This window comes from Cervus elaphus, chromosome 17, assembly GCF_910594005.1.
Source record: "Cervus elaphus chromosome 17, mCerEla1.1, whole genome shotgun sequence".
Lineage (NCBI taxonomy): Eukaryota > Metazoa > Chordata > Mammalia > Artiodactyla > Cervidae > Cervus > Cervus elaphus.
In genome coordinates, this window is record NC_057831.1 from 57,687,611 (window position 1) to 57,706,674 (window position 19,064).

The 19,064-nt window shown below is 38.5% G+C and overlaps 1 protein-coding gene across 4 annotated transcripts in view; it reads left to right on the forward strand.

Moving 5' to 3' along the window:
* Window positions 1-330: 330 nt before the first annotated feature.
* The window catches only part of UBE2K (ubiquitin conjugating enzyme E2 K), a 73,556-nt gene continuing 54,822 nt past the window's right edge, over window positions 331-19,064 (forward strand). Inside the window, exon 1 of one of the 4 annotated variants that reach the window (XM_043870823.1) lies at window positions 331-597. In XM_043870823.1, coding sequence (XP_043726758.1) covers window positions 535-597 — 63 coding nt within the window. In that variant the 5' untranslated portion in view covers window positions 331-534. Of the gene's footprint in view, window positions 598-3,702; window positions 3,835-19,064 lie in introns of those variants that run through there. The other 3 variants (XM_043870824.1, XM_043870825.1, XM_043870822.1) reach the window with 3 other exon arrangements.

Sequence of the window (19,064 nt, forward strand, 5' to 3'; positions counted from 1 at the left end):
TCAGGGCGACGCTCCAAGCCCAGAGGGGGCCGCGTGAACCCGTCAGGTTGGACTCGAACCTTCGGTTAGAGGCGACGGTCTGGAAGCCTCCACCGGACCACCTACGTTCGTACAGGGGCGGAGGCGCCGGAGACGACCCGTGAGGCCCGGGAAGCCCCGGCCCGCGCGGAAGCCGCACCCTCCCGGCCCCAGACGCCGGCGGGGCGGAGCCACGCGGCCGCAGCTCAGGCAGAGACGCGCCGCACGGCGCGGCGCAGGTTCGCGGCTGAGGCGTATGGGGCTACAACGGGAGCGGCTGCGCCGCCCGGCCGGGTCAGCGTCGTGCGCATGCGCGGACCCGGCGCCATTTTGGTGGCCGGGCGCGGAGGTGATTCCACACTGAGGATAGCGCGGCGGTCGGGCTGGCAGTGGCAGCGTTCGTGTGCTCGGGTGTGAATCGCCGGCGGAGGAGGCGGTGGAGGGAGAGGTGGCGGCGGTGGCGGTGGTCGTAGCGGTGGCGGAGGAGGCGGGTACGAATCAGCTGCGGGCGGAGACATGGCCAACATCGCGGTGCAGCGAATCAAGCGGGAGTTCAAGGAGGTGCTGAAGAGCGAGGAGGTCAGAAATGAACTCCCGGACGTCCCTCACATCAGCCCAGGGCGGGAGGGCCCTTCCGGTGGCAATCCCAATATCCCTGGTAACCCCCGGTTGGCCTGCTTTGCGGCCGCCCTCTGCCTGTGGGGAAGCAGCAGTCTCCCCCTCCTTCCGCCGCCTTCCCCTCCCCTCCCCGGGCCCTGGGGTGGATGGTCTCGCGGGCGGGGGGTCTGGGGAGGAATAAGGTTTAGGGGGCAGATGGAGAAAGGGCGCTTATCGGCGGGTGTGAGCTCCAGAGAGCGCCCCACGGCAGTGGCAACAGCTGGAAGTGTGACTAGGGTGGGGAGGTAGCAGGCCGAGCCTGAGAAAACCCGGGAAGTGGGTTGGGGGAAGGGGAAAGGTGGTAACTGGATCCGGAGAGCCGCGCGGCTCAAAGGCCCACACTTTTCAGGGTATTCTGGGTTATAGCCGGTCTGGCTGCCACCGTCCTTTCCTTACGGAAGGAGTGATTGATGAAAGAAGGACGTTCGGAGTTAACTCCCTCTCGGTTGGGTGTTGGGAGAAATGAGAAGACATAATGGGGTACTAGCTTATTTGAGTGGGCGATAAGGGAATTTTCACCTGAGATAGAAAATTAATTCCGTATTAGACCATTATCTCTCATTTCCACTTACTCCGACATTCTAGGCCTCTTTTTCGATTGACATCTGAAGCTTTTTGACTGGGTAAAAGCACGTTCGGTATATTAAAGACGTTTAAATATTTTTAGCTAGGATTAGGAAAAAATTGTGGAGTGTATGAGTAGCTTATTTCAAAATACTGCTTACAAGTTACAGATGAGAGGGTCTGTCCTAAGACAATGCCTTTGTGACACTGTTGTGTTGTGCCATGAAACTTCATTATGATGTCCCCATAGTTAATTCTTACTTTTGAAAAACTGTCCTGCTTAAAAACATGAGATTTCAGATTAATACATTGTTATGTTTCCTTATTAAGTAGGTTTATTCCAACATATATCTGAAATGATTAAAAATGTTTTTGTTTCAAGCTACTCTTGAGTCCTGTAGAAATTTTAGATTCATTGATATTGGCCACATTTGTTAATGTATTTTAAATGTTCTGGTAATTTGACTCAAAATTATGAAAGTATATTACAGTTAGGTTTTCACACCCAAAATCAACAAGAATGTTAGTTTGTTTTTCCTCCTTGGACTCAACAAGGATTAAAAATACTGAATGGTTATTTTCAAGATGTCACATTATCATTATCAAATATATTATTGCTATTTGTGTTTTTCTCTTACGTTGGTACTTTAATGATCTCAAAGATTTGTGAAATTCAGCACTCTTAAGTATGTGATGAGTTATTGACAAGTCTGATAGCAAGCACTTGAACTTTATTTGTGCCACTGAATCTGAAGTGATTGTGTATCTTTACAGTTAGACGTGGAGAAGATTCTTTAAAATTATTTAAAAATGCCAAATCCTAGCAGATTTATTGAATATAATAGTATATAACTAATGATTAGTTTTACAGAGCATGTGTATGAACTCTGACCTCTGTATTTGTTCAAGTGCCAAAACTCTGAATGGAAGGATGACTTTGTGTTTTTGTGGTATAGTGCAGAAAAAGAATCATAAATACCTGCACCGTGATACATAGTGAGACAGTGATTCTAAATTTTTCTTTAGTAAGAAGATATTTTCCAGGATACTTGACATATATCTTCCTAATGAAAGTTTGCAGCTAATATTATTGCCAGTAGCCTAGAACATTTCTTCTTTAATACAGTTGTACAAGCCTGAAACTTAATATAAGACTTTAATGCTTTATTTCCTATTACTTAAAAGTGGTCACTGCTCTCATAATTTGTATAGTGTCTACATTACGTGAGGTGACTTTTCACCATGATATTCTTAGTACTTGAAGTTTAAAAGAAATCTTGTATTGCTCTAGGAATGCATATTGTTAAAATAATACAGCTTTTTATATATAAGCAATGATGAAACCTTGTTTCAAGTAAGTGGTGTAGTGTTTCAGAGGAAGAAAACAAAATCCAAACAGGAAAATTATTTTTTTAAGAACAATGCCTTTATAAATCTGGAATGAAACTTCTTCCAGAAAGAACATTTAGGAAAAAAAAAAAAAAAACATTTAGGAAAGGGTCAGATAATTTAATATTGGAAAATATAACCAATAAATAGCTTCATTTTCACCAATATATTTTATTTCATTGATACTTAACAAGTCCAATTCTATAGGTGGATTCTGTTGATTATTTTCAGTATATTGAAGTACAGTCCACATGTTTCCTTTTTGTGTATGTAAATACAGTATTTGAGTGGCTGGTGTAATAGTCAAGTATTTCCTCGTGTCATCTATGTAAATCTTCATTTTACCGGTTTATTTCATATTTTTGTGTTTACTAAGAATCTTGGTTGATTTTAAGGATTTCCCCTCCCCCTCTTTTAAGTGTCTTTGTAAAGATAGCTTATATCTGGTGGTAAGAAGTTGTCAATGGCCACTGTTGGAGTGTGTTGTTAATTAAAATACAGCCTCAAGATAAATTAAATGTGAAAAGTACAGGGTAGAATCAGAATAGTGAGAGGAGGCCACCATTAGTGTCAGAAGTAGGGGAGTATGTGTATTTGGATAGGTGAAAGGATGAATGAGAACTTGGTAACATTGTTTCTCTGTAGGAGAATTGGGTGTCTAGGGCAACAGGCATCAAAAGAGTCCTTTTGAATTTTGAGTCATGCTAATATGTTATTTACTAAAAATAAATAAACCATGTAGGCCTTTTTTTCCATGAGACTGTGTTTGGCAATCTATCACTTGTCTGAGATATTAATTTATTTAAATCTGTGTAAGTTAAAGTAATATTTCAAAGTTGCAAGGAATAGAAAATTGATTTAAAGTACACTTAATAGGTGTTTTTTTAGTTGAATTACATAAGTGAATTGTAGCTTATGAGGACAGAGTAAAGCTATAATCTGTACTCATAGGTTATATTGTTATTTACTATAAATTGTTACTGGTGTTAACAACCATCATTTGTAAAGGAACTAGCAGCTCCATCTGTTTATATACATTACTGCTAATTCTCAAGAACAGATTCTTGAATGAGAATTTTTATTTCTTAGATGAGAACATTGAGATTCAGAGAAGTTAAATTATTTGTCTGCAAACATGCACCGTTGGGATTTAGATCTAAGTTTGCTGGTGTTTATGTTGTACCATGCTCTTCTGACTTGTCAAGTGTAGGTATACTTTTAATTATTTAAAAATAATTGAACCTGGTTTGTATTACTGATTAAAAGATTTAAATGCAGCCTAATTTAATTGTTTAAACATTAAGCATTGCCTGTAATTAAAGGTTTGCTTGCATTTCAGTATGCAAAATATTTTTAAATTTGAAGTTCACTGAAGTAAAATGCCCGTAAATCAGTTCACATACCCTTGTTTATTCTCTTCCTGTGTGGTACCTGTAGTTTTTTTCATATTGTAACTGCATTTTGCTAAGATTTTCTAGGATTCTCATAGGGAATATTTAAATATGTGGCATTAACAAATTGGTTTTATGAAAACTACTATTGTATAAATTTCCCTTAGGATTTTTGTACCTGTTGTCATTTTCAGTTTTATATACTTGACTATTCTGTATAGGACTAGTTACAAATCTTTACTTGACTGTTCTGTATAGAACTAGTTACAGATCTTTAGCGGGAAGTCTTTTCGTTTCTGTTGACCGCGGTTTCTCAGCCTCGGCACTGTTGGCATGTAGGACAGGTGATGGCCTCGTTGCTGTGGTGGTTCTCCTGTGCGTCGTAGCACGTTCAGCACCAGCGCTGACTACGCGCGTTGGATGCCAGTGGCACCGGCAGTCTCCTCCCACCTCCCGACAGGTCCCTGCCATTGTATCAGCTACAAGTGTCTCCATTCTTTGTCAAATGTCGAGAACCACTGCTGTAGACAGAACTCTTTAGAAGAACATTTAAGACGGTTAACTATATAGAGCTTGTAGTATAATTCATCTAAAAGATGAATGGACAGTAACGGTACAAAAAATTAATATAGCATGACTACCACTAGCTTTGAGTGTTCTGTTTTTAAGACTTTGCCCCTGGTTTATCAATTAATTATTATCCTTTTCTTTTAAACTTTTTCCTTTCTAGTTTAAAGACAAAGGTGAAATTTCCTGCTATAAATGAATGTAACTAGAATTTGAACAATTTTTTATGAGTAGAAAAGCGATTTGTTTTTACAGCTATGTAAGTTTTTAGTTCAGTGTAGCTTAGCCTTATGAGGTTCTGGGTGTGTGTTGAGCAAGAAAAGTGTTATTGACTGAGTTAAAAAAATTAAAAGCCAAAAAAAAAAAGGCCTGTCCAAGTAATGCTGTTTGGGGTGCATTTCTTTTTTTAATTTTTTTAAAGGCTTTGATCTATCCATCAATCATCTGGGATTCCTTTGCAGATCATCCCTTTGTAAAGAATATGTTTTTTTATTTCTCAGTAAGTATGTTGTCAGCATTTATTGAGAATATTTGCAAACAGCCCTAAAAGACTTACCTGGTTGGAGACAGATGAAAATGATGGAGAGAATCAGTGCTGTGGGAATTCTGAGGGTGTGTGTGTGTAGGAAGAGAGGTTGTTGAGCTCAGTTCCAAAGGAAAGTTAAGACTGAATTTCAGGAGACAGTCTTAAAAGAATTACAGGAATACTGTATCAGTAAATGACCTCTTCTGTAGACTCCTGAATTGGAATTAGGGAGCAGGAGTTGTAGACAAAATGAAGCTAGGAACATTTATATGTTAATAACAGAAAGGTTGCACAGGTCTAATATACACAAACGTAGTGTGGAGTTAGAACACATAAGTTATCTTTGGGGGAAAACCACCTTTTTCAGATCAAAATAATAAATGGTAATATACAAAGCACATATGATAAAAGTGTGACCAGCGCCCAAAACAAACAATGTTAATATTACCAGCATCATCAGAATCCCCACACCCACCCCTTTCCAGTCAATTTCCTGATTTTTAATAACACGGGTTAGCTTTGGATATGTTTGAGTAAAAGGATAGACATAAGAGCATATACTATATGATTTAATTTTAAAGATTTTTAAAAGCTGCCTTTCAGAGTCTTTGTTCAGAAAATACATTAACAGTGTCTAGAGAATGTGTTGAAATGCATTGAATGTTTTAGTTGAAAGAGACCTTAGATCTAGGTGAAAAATCTCATCTGTAAGTTCAGGAAACGGAAGCCTAGAGATTGATTGTTGCTCGGTGACACATAGATTTGGTTAATGGTGAACTTCACCTGGGTTGTGGTTTTTTTTTGTTTTAGATTTTTGTTTTTTGGTTGTGAGTCTTTGTTGCTCGATGTGGGCTTTCTCTAACTGTAGCGAGCGGGGGCTCCTCTTCCTTGTGGGGCTCAGGCTTCTCATTGCCGTGGCTTGTCTTGGTGAGGAGCACAGACTCTAGGCACACAGGCTTCAGTAGTTGTGGCACATGGGCACATTGCCCCGCAGCATGTGGGATCTTCCCCGACTAGGGATCGAACCTGTGTACCCTGCATTGGCAGGCAGATACTTAACCACTGTGCCACCAGGGAAGCCCCCTCGTCCAGGTGTTTTGTATACCAGTTTTCTCCAGCTGTTATATATGGTTGCTTTATGAGATGATCTTTTTCATAAACAATACTATAAAAGTTGAATGCTAATAAGACTAAGTATCATTGCAACAGTGGATAACATGTCATTCAATATTGAGAATTGCATTAATCTTTAAACATATTCTGCTTTTCTGTCTTGGTGTGAGAACTTCAGTTTGCCAGGAGGCAGAGATACTTAGTTTCCCAAGCATAATGTAGTAAGTTTACCTTAGTGATTAAGAGTGTGGGCTTTGGAATTTCAGTCCTGGCTTTTCAGCTTAATACCGACAGCACTATTTCAGTTTTCTTCTCTGAAAATAGGAGATCAAGAGAGTCTTTTCATGCTTAGAGCAGTGCTAGGAATATTCAATAAGTGGATAGTTGTGAAGATGTCTGAATTAATTATACTTTCATATTCTACTTACTGTTGTCCTTGGATCATAAAAGTTTCCTTCAATGGTTCAGTGATAGCTCTATGTGAATGTGGTTCCAGAAAAGGTTTAAGGTGATGAGGGACTTTAGTATTGATACTTCTGATAATGTTTCTTTGTGTGTAAATAACCTATGGGGACTGGTGGTGAGGGGAATACAAAAGTATATTTGGACTTGGTTCTGAAAATGTTGGTTAGTCTTTCTTAAGGAGACAGTGGGATTATTTTGGATTTCTTCACATGACTCTGGTCTCCTTTAACTGGACCATGGAATCCAGATTCTAATCCTGTGGTGTGTAATTTTGAATTCCTTTGTAAAATCCCTATTTTAAAATTGGGTCTTGGAAGTTAGAAAGTGGTAGTCACAGCCATCTGACATCAATGGTATGTTCTGCTATGTAATTCTGAAAAGGGGAGGCAAGTTCATTGCGTTCAAAACCCTTGCCATTTCCCTCCATTTAGTTATTTTCTTTTATCGCGAATTTAAAATAACGACCTATAGTTGAATGCCTGCTGTCTGGTATTTTATATCTATGACAGCCTTCTGAGATGGGTTGCTTCTGTTACAGATGAGAAAGTTGTAGCTCTGAAGAAGTTAACTTTCCACAGTGTCAGGTAACGTGGTGGTGGTGGTGGTGGTGCTGGTTCAGTTGCTGAGAGGTGGCCGGCTCTTTCTGACCCTGTGGACTGCAGAGCTCCAGGCTTTTCTGTCTGAGCAGGGGTTTAAAGCCAGGTCTCTGACTCCATTTAACTTGGTATGGTGGAAAGAATAATCTTATCTGCTGCTTGCTTCCAATCCATTATTTCTAAAGATGCTTTTAAAAATTACATTTTAGACTTAGAAGTTTAGAAATAATATATGAACCTTTATATCCATGGTCCACATTTAATAAATCTTAATCCTCATACTGGCTTTAGCCCCTCCTCAACCCCCCAAGAAATAAAACCTACAAAGGAAACTTACTTTCTAACCTATTCTCTATTCTGTACTCTCCTTGGAAGTAACCATTATGCTGAAGTTGAGTATATCCCTCCCATACATATTTTTTACTACTGATAAACATAGTGTTTTTGAGTGTAAGGTCACTTTTGTGTTCTAAAATTTTTTTAAAAAACTTCGTAGATGGTTATAATATTCTGCATCTCCTGCAACTTTTCTTCTCAGCGTTGTTTTTTAAGGTTTATCTGTGACAGTGCATAAATTGCTCTAGTTCTTCAATTTTAAACTGCAGTTGACCAACATGGGCTTGAATTGCATGAATCTACTTACATGTGGATTTTTTTCAATAGTAAATACTGCAGTCCACAATGATTGACTGTTGGTTGAATGGGTAGATACGTGGAAACTGTATATGGAGGGCCAACCATAAGTTATACTTCGATTTTTGTCTGAGCAGAGGTTTGGCATCCCTAACCCCCTCATTGTTTAAAGGTCAACTGTATAGAGTATTTTGTGTCCCAGTTTTTAAAATTCATTCTCCCGTTGATGGCATATAGTTACAAAAAAGACACATTGAACATTATTATAAAGGTTTCCTTGGGTATTTTTTAGGAAGTAGATTTGCAGGATCTGAGTGTATTTGCATCTTTTCTGCATGATTGGATATTGCATTTTTGTTCTCCCAATGGTCGTATCAATTTACACTCCCCCTAGAAATACGTAAGAATTCTAGTGACCTGACATCTGCAAAATTTAGATTTTTGTCAGTCTGATGGATATGAAATGGTAGCTTAATTTTCATTTCCTTTGTCAGTAGAGATATTAAGCGTGTTTTTGTGTCTATTGGCTGTGAGGCTTTCTTTTGTAAATTTAGTGTTTTCATTATTTACCTATTTTTAAGAATTTCTGTGGTTTGTATTTTTCTTACTGATTTGTAAGAGTTCTTTATAATTTTGTCTACGTCTATTATGTGGCTTAATTTCAACTTAAAGACAACTTTTGTCTTACCTTTTTTAATGCTCTTTTTAAAAATTGTGGTAAATACTCATATAAAACTTTCTACTTTGTGTATTTTTAAGTGGACAATTTCAGTGGTGTTAAGTACATTCACATTGTTGTACAATCAATACCACCATCCATCTCCAAGACTCTGCATTTTGTAAAATTGAAACTGTACCCATTAAACACTTAACTCCTTACTTCTCCTATGCCCAGCTCCTGTAGTCAGCACTCTACTTGTTGTCTCTGAATTTGACTACTGTATTATACATTATTTGTTTTACTGGCTTATTTCACTTAATGTTATCACATCTTTGATCTACTGAGTTTACCTTTAAAGTAGTCAAATTTGTCTGTCTTTTCCTATGTGGTGTGCTTTTTTTTTTTTTTGTATTGGATTGGCTAAAAAGTTCTTTCGGGTTTTCCCATAGCATCTTTTTTTTTTTTTTTTTAAGTTTTATTAAAGTATAAAGGAGATAGAGAAAGCTTCTGACATAGGCATCAGAAGGGGGAAAAAGAGTACCCCCCGTAGCATCTTTTGTAAAAACTTGAAGGAACATTTTGGCCAACCCAATATTTTGTTTAAGGAATATTTTCCTACTCTGGTTATCATAAAGATATTCTCATGTATTTGGTTCTTAAAAGTTAATTCATTTTTGTTTGTTTGTGGTTGTGCTGGGTCTTCCTTGGTGGGCACGGGCTTTCTCTAGTTGTGATGAGGGGCTGCTTTTCCTTACGGTGCTCGAGGTTCTCATTGTGGTGGCTTCTCGTTGCAGAGCACAGGTTCTAGGTTTTAGTAGTTGCTGCATGCAGGTTCATTAGTTGTGGCTTGTGGGCCCTAGAGCCTGTGTGTTGTGGTGCGCAGGCTTTAGTTGCCTGCAGCATGTGGAATCTTTCGGACCAGGGATTGAACCCGAGTCCCTGCATTGGCAAGTGGATTCTTATGCACTGTACCATCAGCGAAGTTCTAATTCATTCTTTAACTTCTGTACTCAGGCTTCTTCAGTTTCTTGTCATATTGAAATTACTTTTTCAGGCATTGCTAACAACTTCTAAATTGTTAAATGCAAATATCTTTCTTCAGCATTTCCAGTTCTGTCTTAGAGCTTTCCTTTTTCAGTTGCTCTGATACTAAATTTTGGTTTTTCTTTAACTTCTGTTATTACCCTTTGTAGGTTTGATTTCATCTCCCATCCTCCATATGTCTTCTGAATCTTTGTTTCCTCTTCTGTGTTCTTTTTGTTAATTGTCTTAGATGAGGCTTTCTTAGATAAACTCTTTATATTAAAATAGTTTGCTAATTTATGTTTAGTTCTCTACCTTTAGTCTGTCCCAACTTTTAATTCAACCCCCCTGGTGCCATGCTACTGGGTTATTTATTTATTTTTTAAAAATAATTTTTAGTCCTCACCATGAAGCACGTGGAATCTTAGTTCCGTGACCACAGATCAAACCTGTGCCCCTTTGTATTGGAAACATGGAGTATAAACCTCTCTGGGCCACTGGGGAAGTCCCTGGATTTAGTTTTTAAAACGTGATCTTGTCATTTTCTTTTAGATTGTCTACCTCTTATTGCGGGAAGTCACAACCTTTTCATTTCTAGCCTACCTTTCTTGACCTCCTTCCTGTCAAGTCTCAACTCAGCTGCATGCCTAAACATACCTCAGACCCTCAGTCTCCCTCCAACCTTTAGCTAACTTAATTAATTGCTTGCTATTGAGTTGTTTTGTCTGCATGGACTAAACCCTTATCTTCTTTCTTTCAAAAAACTCATTCTAAAATGCCATTCCGAATAAGCGTTTCTTGAACACAGATTACCTCTTTTTTCTAGTATCACTTTGTCAGGATCTTTTTAGAGCAGTTACTGTATTGTTAGTGATTGTATATATGTCTTTCTGCTCCTGCCAGATCATTGAGCTCTTTGAGGGTTCTTATTATTTTTCTTTTCAGCATCCAGCATGGTGCCTGAATTGTAATAAGCTTAATGACATTTAAGTGAAATGAAGTCGCTCAGTCATGTCCGACTCTTTGCGAACCCGTGGACTGTAGCCTACTAGGCTCCTCTGTCCAGGGGATTCTCCAGGCAAGAATACTGGAGTGGGTTGCCATTTCCTTCTCCAGGGGATCTTCCTGACCCAGGGATCAAACCCAGGTCTCCCACGTTGCAGGCAGAGTCTTTACCCTCTGAGCCACCAGGGAAGCCCCAGTAACATTTAAAGTATGCCCCAGATCTTCAGAAGGTGTCTAATCTTTCAGAGCTTTTGCTTAAAGTGCTCTTTGCCTAGGTTTAGAACGGATCTGTTTTACTCTGTTCATTATTTTTAGCCTTTGTGTGATTATGAATTTTTCTAGTAATTACAAATGCAGGGCTAGCTAGCATGTGTAGTCTTTTCTCTCAAGTGACTGTGGGATGCTTTACTTTTAGGTTTCTTTGTTTTATGTGAACCATCCTGTTTGGGATTGGTGTACTTAATTGTGGATTGTCTGAGACTGTTGATTTTCAGCAGCGATAGAAAATATTTTGTGCTTCATTTTTCTTAAAATATTTCTGTAGTAGTTCCTTTATTTTTAAAATGTGTGTGTGTGTGTAGTATACTACAGTTTATGCATTGGATATTTGGTTTATTTCCAGTTTCTTGCTGATGCATATGTGCAAGAGTTTAGGGCATATGGGTATTTGGATGAAATTTTTTAAGTGGGTATGTCAGACTTTTTTTAAAATATCTCTTGGCTTGGTCATATTTTGATTATATCCTCAGGTGTTTACTTAGGTGCTTTGTCTCCGTCTGCCCGACGTGAGTCATTGAGGACAGAGACCTATCTTCCTGATTTTCTATTCTCCATTGCTTAACACATTGCCTGGTAAGCAAGAGGCGTTTGTTTTCCTGAATGAGTTTAAGGATTTCATAAGCTCCAGGAAGCTAATCCCCAAGCACTAGGAAAGTAATACCTTTCATCCTACTTCTGGTACTAGGAAGAGTTGAATATACTGATAAAGATGGCCTCCACTGAAGTTGAGTTTCTTTTGATAATGTAGTTAGGTTCTGAGTTGGGGTGATACCAGGTCTAAGTCCAAAACTTGGAAATAAGATGGTGGGAAGGGAATTTTTTTTGCTATTTTTTGTAGTTCTCCTTTGATGATCTCAGGGGGCATCTATTTAGTATTATATATGACATCATCTATACTTATTGTTTAAGCTTTTTTTGGTGCACTTCCGGGCACACAGAACTTCCCCGACCAGGGATCAAACCTGTGTCCCCTGCAGTGAAAGCAGAACATCTTAACTACTGGACCACTGAGGAAGTCTGATGGTTTAAACTCTTTAGTAATTCTACATTTTCTTCATTTATTCAACAAATAATTAATTAAGGCCACTTATGTTTGTTAATAGGATAGACATGGTCCATGCCCTTTTGGAGTAAATTATGGTCCAGTAAGACAGTAAAACATTGAACAGGTAGTTGTGTGTGCTTGTTGAGTTTAAGGAGAACTGTGAGGATGAGGTAACCTAAACTCAGGGGAAGAGTTCCTTGGAGATGACCCTTAAACTGATACTTGGGAAGATAAAATTAACTTAGTCATACATTAGGATGATCAACTCTTACATGCACATAGAAAGCTAATAGTCATTATGTAGTGAAGAATGTAAACAATATAATTGCTTTTCTCTTTTAAATAAACAGTCAAATTCTGTGAATGTAAAAGTAACAAACATTAAACTTTGATAAATATGGGGAACCATATTCAAGTAAAAATAATCTGTAATTTCACTCCTAGAGATAATTCTTTTTTTTAAAACAAAGTTTGTTTTGTTTATGCAATATTTCATATATACAGAGATACATCTTAATTTTGATATTCCTTTCATTTTATCTATGTATGTACATATGTATGCATATTTTGAATTTGGTGTTGGGGGAAGTTTTGAATACAGTTCCCATGGGACTTTAAACCCAAATCTGTAATTTTTTAAATCATCTGAAGCTGTTTTTCCCTATGAGACTCCAAGCTTCTCACGGGTAGGCATCATGTCTCATCCATCTTTGTATTATCAGTACCAAGAGCTCTTTAAAAGATACTTGAGGGCTCCCTCTATGCTAGGCACCGTGATATGTGTTGGGGATATAGCAATGAATGGGGCAAGGGAAGACAAACAAGTAAGTAATAAATGCAGTGCAGAGTAGTATAATAATATTGTACAGCTATAATAATAATACTGATGAAAATAAAATTGATAAAATAATACTGATGAAATTAATTCGTTGGTTTTGATTGGTTGTTCAGAAAAGACCTCTCCTAGAATTGTAAACTTAAATTGAGATATGAATGATAAAAGCATGTCTCTAGGTGAAGAACAGTCCAATTCATAGGAAACTGTTAAAGTCTGTAAAGTTGGGAATGAATTTGCAATGTCTCAGCAGCCAAAAAGGTTGTTGAGACTGGAGTATTGTGGGTAACGGTGGAGAGTGATGTAAGATGAATTTGGAGATGTAGGCAGGAGCCAGATCACATACAACTTTATAAGCCCAAAGTAAGGAGTTTGGATTTTAAGGAACTCTGAAAGCCATTTGAGGATTTAAAGCAACAGACAGAATTTTGTGTCTTTTTTTTTTTTTTAGAATTTTGTGTCTAAAGATCACTTTGGCTGCTGTGAAGAATGAATTGACACTGAAGATGTAAGGAAAGGTTTAGTATTTAAAGGTTGAGTTTTGCTGGATATAACAAAAGAAACACTAGTAGTGATTTAAATAAATAGGAGTGGGGAAAGCACACTGGAGGTTGAGGATGATAACTTTGTTTTGTTCTTGTTAGGTTTTAAGGCTAGAAAGTAACAAGCAGTTGATTATGTGAATCTGGAAGTTAGAGCTGAAGAGAGATCAGGGCATCATAGGTATAGAGATGGTATAGTTTAAAACTTAGGCTGGGTGACTTAACTCTAGTAGGAGAATTTGATTAGAAAGGAAGGGGTCTAGGACAAAGTCTGGACTTTGTCTCGGGTCCCTGGCATATGTTGAATTGATGAGAACCTACAAAGGAGAGTGTGATGTCACTGAGGCTAAGAGAAGACTGAATTCCAAGAAGAGAGTTGTCGACTTTGTAATGCTGCTGAATAGGGGAAATGACCATTGAGTTTGCAGTGTAATTGTTGGTGACCTTGACTGGAGTATTTTCATTGGAACGGTGTGCATGTCTTATTGGAGTGGATTGTGAGAGGAATGAGATGAGGAACTAATTGGCAACTATGGATGGTCAGCGTTTTTAAAGGAGTTTTGCTTTGATAGGAAAGGAGAGAAGATAGGGAGCTGGAGAAGACCATGACTTGAGAGATCTTTCAAACAATTTTCTATTAGCTTATTAGAGTATATTTGTATATTAATGAATGGGAGAAATTGATTATGCTAGAGAGAGAAGGAGTAATTGAAGGTGCAAAGTCCTGGAGAAGAACAGGGGGCAGTGTTCCAAATATAAGTGGGAGGATTAATCTTTAATATGAGCAGAGATACTTAGGGCAGTGTTAAGTTTCTACTTGGGATTTATGGTTTTCACTTGAACAGGAGACTTATTAATGCTGGTTGTTTCTTGCCCTGCCCCCAACAAAGCTGCTAGGGGTGGATGCAGGGAGTTTTGTTTGTTTGTTTTTTAGTTAATTGGGGGAATGCGTTTAATTAGCATTGGGGCTTTGCCATATGAGTACACTGAAGAAAGGAAAGTATCAAGTTTGTCAAGAGTATTTGCAAAGGATTGATTATAATGAATGTCCAAGGAATCAAAACTGGTTAAGAAAGGAAGTGAGGACAGTAAAGATGATTGATAATGAGGGAGAGTGGTTCTGTTTTGATTAAGTGAGCTAATAGCTGGGTTTGAAGTATCAAAGTGAATTTATTTAATCCACAGAAGTTGGGAATTTGAGGAACTTAAAATGAGTTTTGGAAAAGATGCAGGTTTAGGTGATGGCAGATGCAAATAGATGGGGAAACAGTGGCTGACTTTATTTTTCTGGGCTCCAAAATCACTGCAGATGATGACTGCAGCCATGAAATTAAAAGACGCTTACTCCTTGGAAGGAAAGTTATGACCAACCTAGACAGCATATTACAAAGCAGAGACATTACCTTGCCAGCAAAGATCCATCTAGTCAAAGCTATGGTTTTTCTAGTAGCCATGTGTGGGTGTGAGAGTTGGACTACGAAGAAAGCTGAGCGCCGAAGAATTGATGCTTTTGAACTGTGGTGTTGGAGAAGACTCTGGAGAGTCGCTTGGACTGCACGGAGATCCAACCAGTCCATCTTAAAGGAGATCAGTCCTGGGTGTTCATTGGAGGGACTGCTGTTGAAGCTGAAACTCCCAATATTTTGGTCACCTGATGCGAAGAGCTGACTCATTTGAAAAGACTCTGTTGCTGGGAAAGATTGAAGGCAGGAGGAGAAGGGGACAACAGAGGATGAGATGGCTGGATGGCATAACCAACTCGATGGACATGAGTTTGAGTGAACTCCGGGAGTTGGTGATGAACAGGGAGGCCTGGCATTCTGCGGTTCATGGGGTCGCAAAGACTCGGACACAACTGAGCGACTGAACTGAAATGCAAAAAGGCCAAATGGCATCTGAGGAGGCCTTACAAATAGCTAAGGAAAAAAAGAAGAGAAGCGAAAGGCAAAAAGAAAAGGAAAGATATAGCCATCTGAATGCAGAGTTCCAAAGTAAAGCGAGGAGAGATGAGAGCCTTCTTCAGTGATCAATGCAGAGAAATAGAGAAAGACAATAGAACGGGAAAGACTAGAGACCTCTTCAAGAAAATTAGAGATACCAAGGGAACACTTCATGCAAAGATGGGCACAATAAAGGACAGAAACAGTATGAACCCAACTGAAGCAGAAGATTTTAAGAAGAGGTGACAAAAAGACACAGAAGAAATATACAAAAAAGATATTAATGACCCAGATAGCCTTGATAGTGTGATCACTCACCTAGGGCCAGTGTGAAGTCAAGTGGGCCTTAGGAAGCATTGATGTGACAAAGCTAGTGGAGGTGGTGGAATTCCAGCTGAGCTCTTTAAATCCTAAAAGATGGATGCTATTAATTTGCTGCACTCAATATGCTAGGAAATTTGGAAAATTCAGCAGTGGCCATAGAACTGGAAAAGGTCAGTTTTCATTTTAACCCCAAAGAAAGGCAATGCCATGTCATTTCACATGCTAGCAAGTTCAGTTGCTCAGTTGTGTCCAGCTTCAAAGTAGTGCTCAAAATTGTCCAAGCCAGGTTTCAACGGTACGTGAACCGAGAACTTCTGGATGTTCAAGCTGGATATAGAAAAGGCAGAGGTACCAGAGAGGAAATTGGCAACATCCGTTGGCTCATAGAAAAAGTAAGAGAATTACAGAAAAACAACTACTACTGCTTCATTGACTACGCTAAAGCCTTTGTGTGGATCACAACAAACTAGAAAATTCTTAAAGAGATGGGAATACCAGACAACCTTACTTGCCTCCTGAGAAACCTGTATGTGGGTCAAGAAGCCACAGTTAGAACCAGACATGGAACAATGGACTGGTTCAAAATTGGCAAAGGAGTACATCAAGGCTGTATATTTGTCACCCTGCTTATTTAACTTCTATGCAGAGTACATCGTGAGGAATGCTGTGCTGGATGAAGCAGAAGCTGGAATCAGGATTGCTGGAGGAAATACCAATAACCTCACATATGCAGATGACACCACCCTTAGGACAGAAAGTGAAGAGGAACTAAATAGCCTCTTGATGAAGGTGAAAGAGGAGAGTGAAAAAGTTGTCTTAAAACTTGACATTGAAAAAATGAAGATCATGACATCTGGTCCTATCACTTCATGGCAAATAGATGGGGAAACAATGGAAACAGTGACAGACTTTGCTTTCTTGGGTTCTGAAATCACTACAGATGGTGACTGCAGCTATGAAATTAAGACACTTGCTCCTTGGAAGAAAAGCTATGACAAACCTGCTGCTACTAAGTCACTTCAGTCATGTCCGACTCTGTGCGACCCTGTGGACAGCAGCCCACCAGGCTCCTCTGTCCACGGGATTCTCTAAGCAAGAATACTGGAGTGGGTTGCCATTTCCTTCTCCAATGACAAACCTAGACAGTGTTAAAAAGCAGAGACATTGCTTTGCCAACAAAGGTCCGTCTAGTCAAAGCTATGGTTTTTCCAGTAGTCATGTATGGATGTGAGAGTTGGACCATAGAGAAGGCTGAATATAAAGAATTTATGCTTTTGAACTGTGGTGTTGGAGAAGATTCTTGAGAGTCCCTGAGAGTGCCAGATCAAACTGGTCAGTCCTAAATCAATACTTAATATTCATTGGAAGGATTGATGCTGAAGCTGAGATTCTAGTATTTTGGCCACCTTATGCAAAGAACCGACTTATAGAAAAGATTGTGATGCTGGGAAAGATTGAAGGAAAAGGGGATGACAGGATGAGATAGTTGGATGGCTGAACAACAACAAAATGAAGGGTATGATTATGTGGAGATAAGAGCTTACAGTTTATCAATATTTGGAACCCAGGCAGTCCTAATCCTGTCTCCTTGCTCTTCTGTGAGAATTGAGAAGAAATGTACAAAGATGACAAAGTAGGCAACAGTCTCTTTCAACTAGAGATAGCTGTTGATGTTAACATCCTTCTTTTTTTTTTAATCAAATCAGAATCTTAGTATATTTTTTTCCTGTTAATGCATTTGTGTTTTCTTTGGGACATTAAGTACTCTTTTTAAGTATTTAATGTTTAACTTGAGCGTTAGAATTAAATAGTATTTATATGTTTAATATTTAGTACTACCTAGTGAACCATCTTTTTGTTGACCGTTTATATGTTGTTTCTGTTTTTTCCCACTGAAAGGAATATCTTTACATAATACTTTTTATATGAGATCATTTCCCTAAGATAGATTCCTGGAAAGAAATTACTAGATCATAGTATCTGAACTTAGGACCAAGGTGCTTTCTACAAAGGTGGTTGTAAATTGCTCCAGCACTGGCAGTGCATGAGGCAGCCCGTTTCATCATATTCTCAACATTTAATGCGACCTTTTTTTATAAGTCAGAAAAATTAACTGTCCAGTTTTATCTGTTTAACTTTTTTCCCCTTGGAAAAACATTGTTTACTTATATAAACATTTGACCAAGCCCTCATTTATCCAGTCAACTTGAGCAAGTTCTATGTACTAGACATTCTATGGACAAGTGGTGGGAAAAATTTTTTTCTAATTTTTATTTGACTTTTTATTAAAATTTTCAGTATGCTTCTGTCATTACTGCCTAGATTCAACAACTGTTAAAACTGCTGTTATGAAAACAATTCACTACTGAAAGACTACTGAAGGCTGAGCATGTAGCTCCTCTGAATGACGTTCTTTTACATAACCACAGTATTATTATTCTACCTAAGAAAATTGTTAATTCCTTAGTATCTAATGCTCATATTTTCCCATATCTCCCCAGTTGCTTAAAAAATGTCTTTTATAGCCTTTTTTTTTCTCTTTAAGTAGGACCCACTTAGGTTTACGCGTTGCATGTTGAACCTGGTAATGGCAGTGACAGCACGGAGCTCTAGCCAGGGAATGCCCTGAGGTGGTTTTTAGTCTTTTAACTTTATGATGGTTCTCCTGCAAATCCCTCCAGTTTTAATCCTGGAGATTTCCTCGTGGTGGTGTTTTAACTTGTATTTCTTATAAACTGGGAGTTAAGGTACAAAGGTTTGACTAGATTATCACATTAAACTTTTTTGTCAGGACTCCAATTGTAATGTGTAATTCATGTTTGAATCATGTTAATATATGTGTGTAATACCGGGTTTTCTCATTGTTAGTGATATTAGGTTATTTGGGTAATAACTTGATTAAGGTGGGAGCCACAAGATCTGTCTGTGAAGAGATATGTTTTATTCCTTTTACAGTTAGCAAGTAAACTGAAGTGAGTAAAGATATGATATAATAGTCACCTCCAGTGGCAACAGAGGATTTTCTTCTCTTTTTAATCAGAGTGTGGATTTGTTAGCTGGTGCTGCCAGCAAAATACCATAGACTGGGTGGCATAAACAACAGAAATTAATTTTCTCACAGTTCTAGAGGATAGGTACTTAAAGTTACAGCTTTGAAAGTAATTTGAGATTGGTGTCTGTTTGAAAATTCTTTGTGGTTAAAATACAGTTTATGCAAAATAAGTTTGTGTTTAATTTTATAAAAGAGTTTGTGTTTAGGTGGAAGGATTTTTGTAAGTGGTAGCAGTAATGGCAGATACCTCAACTTTAGATATATATTGTTTTTCAAGTTAAGACTTGTATTTGTCAAATTAAGGCATTTCCAAATACCTTTCTGATAAAAACTTTTATGGAACAAGGTTCTTGGATTCTTGGCGTGGAACTCTCTTGGTCGCAGTAAATGTTGTTCAGTTGCTCAGTCGCTTCCAACCCTGTGCGGCCCGTGGGCTTTA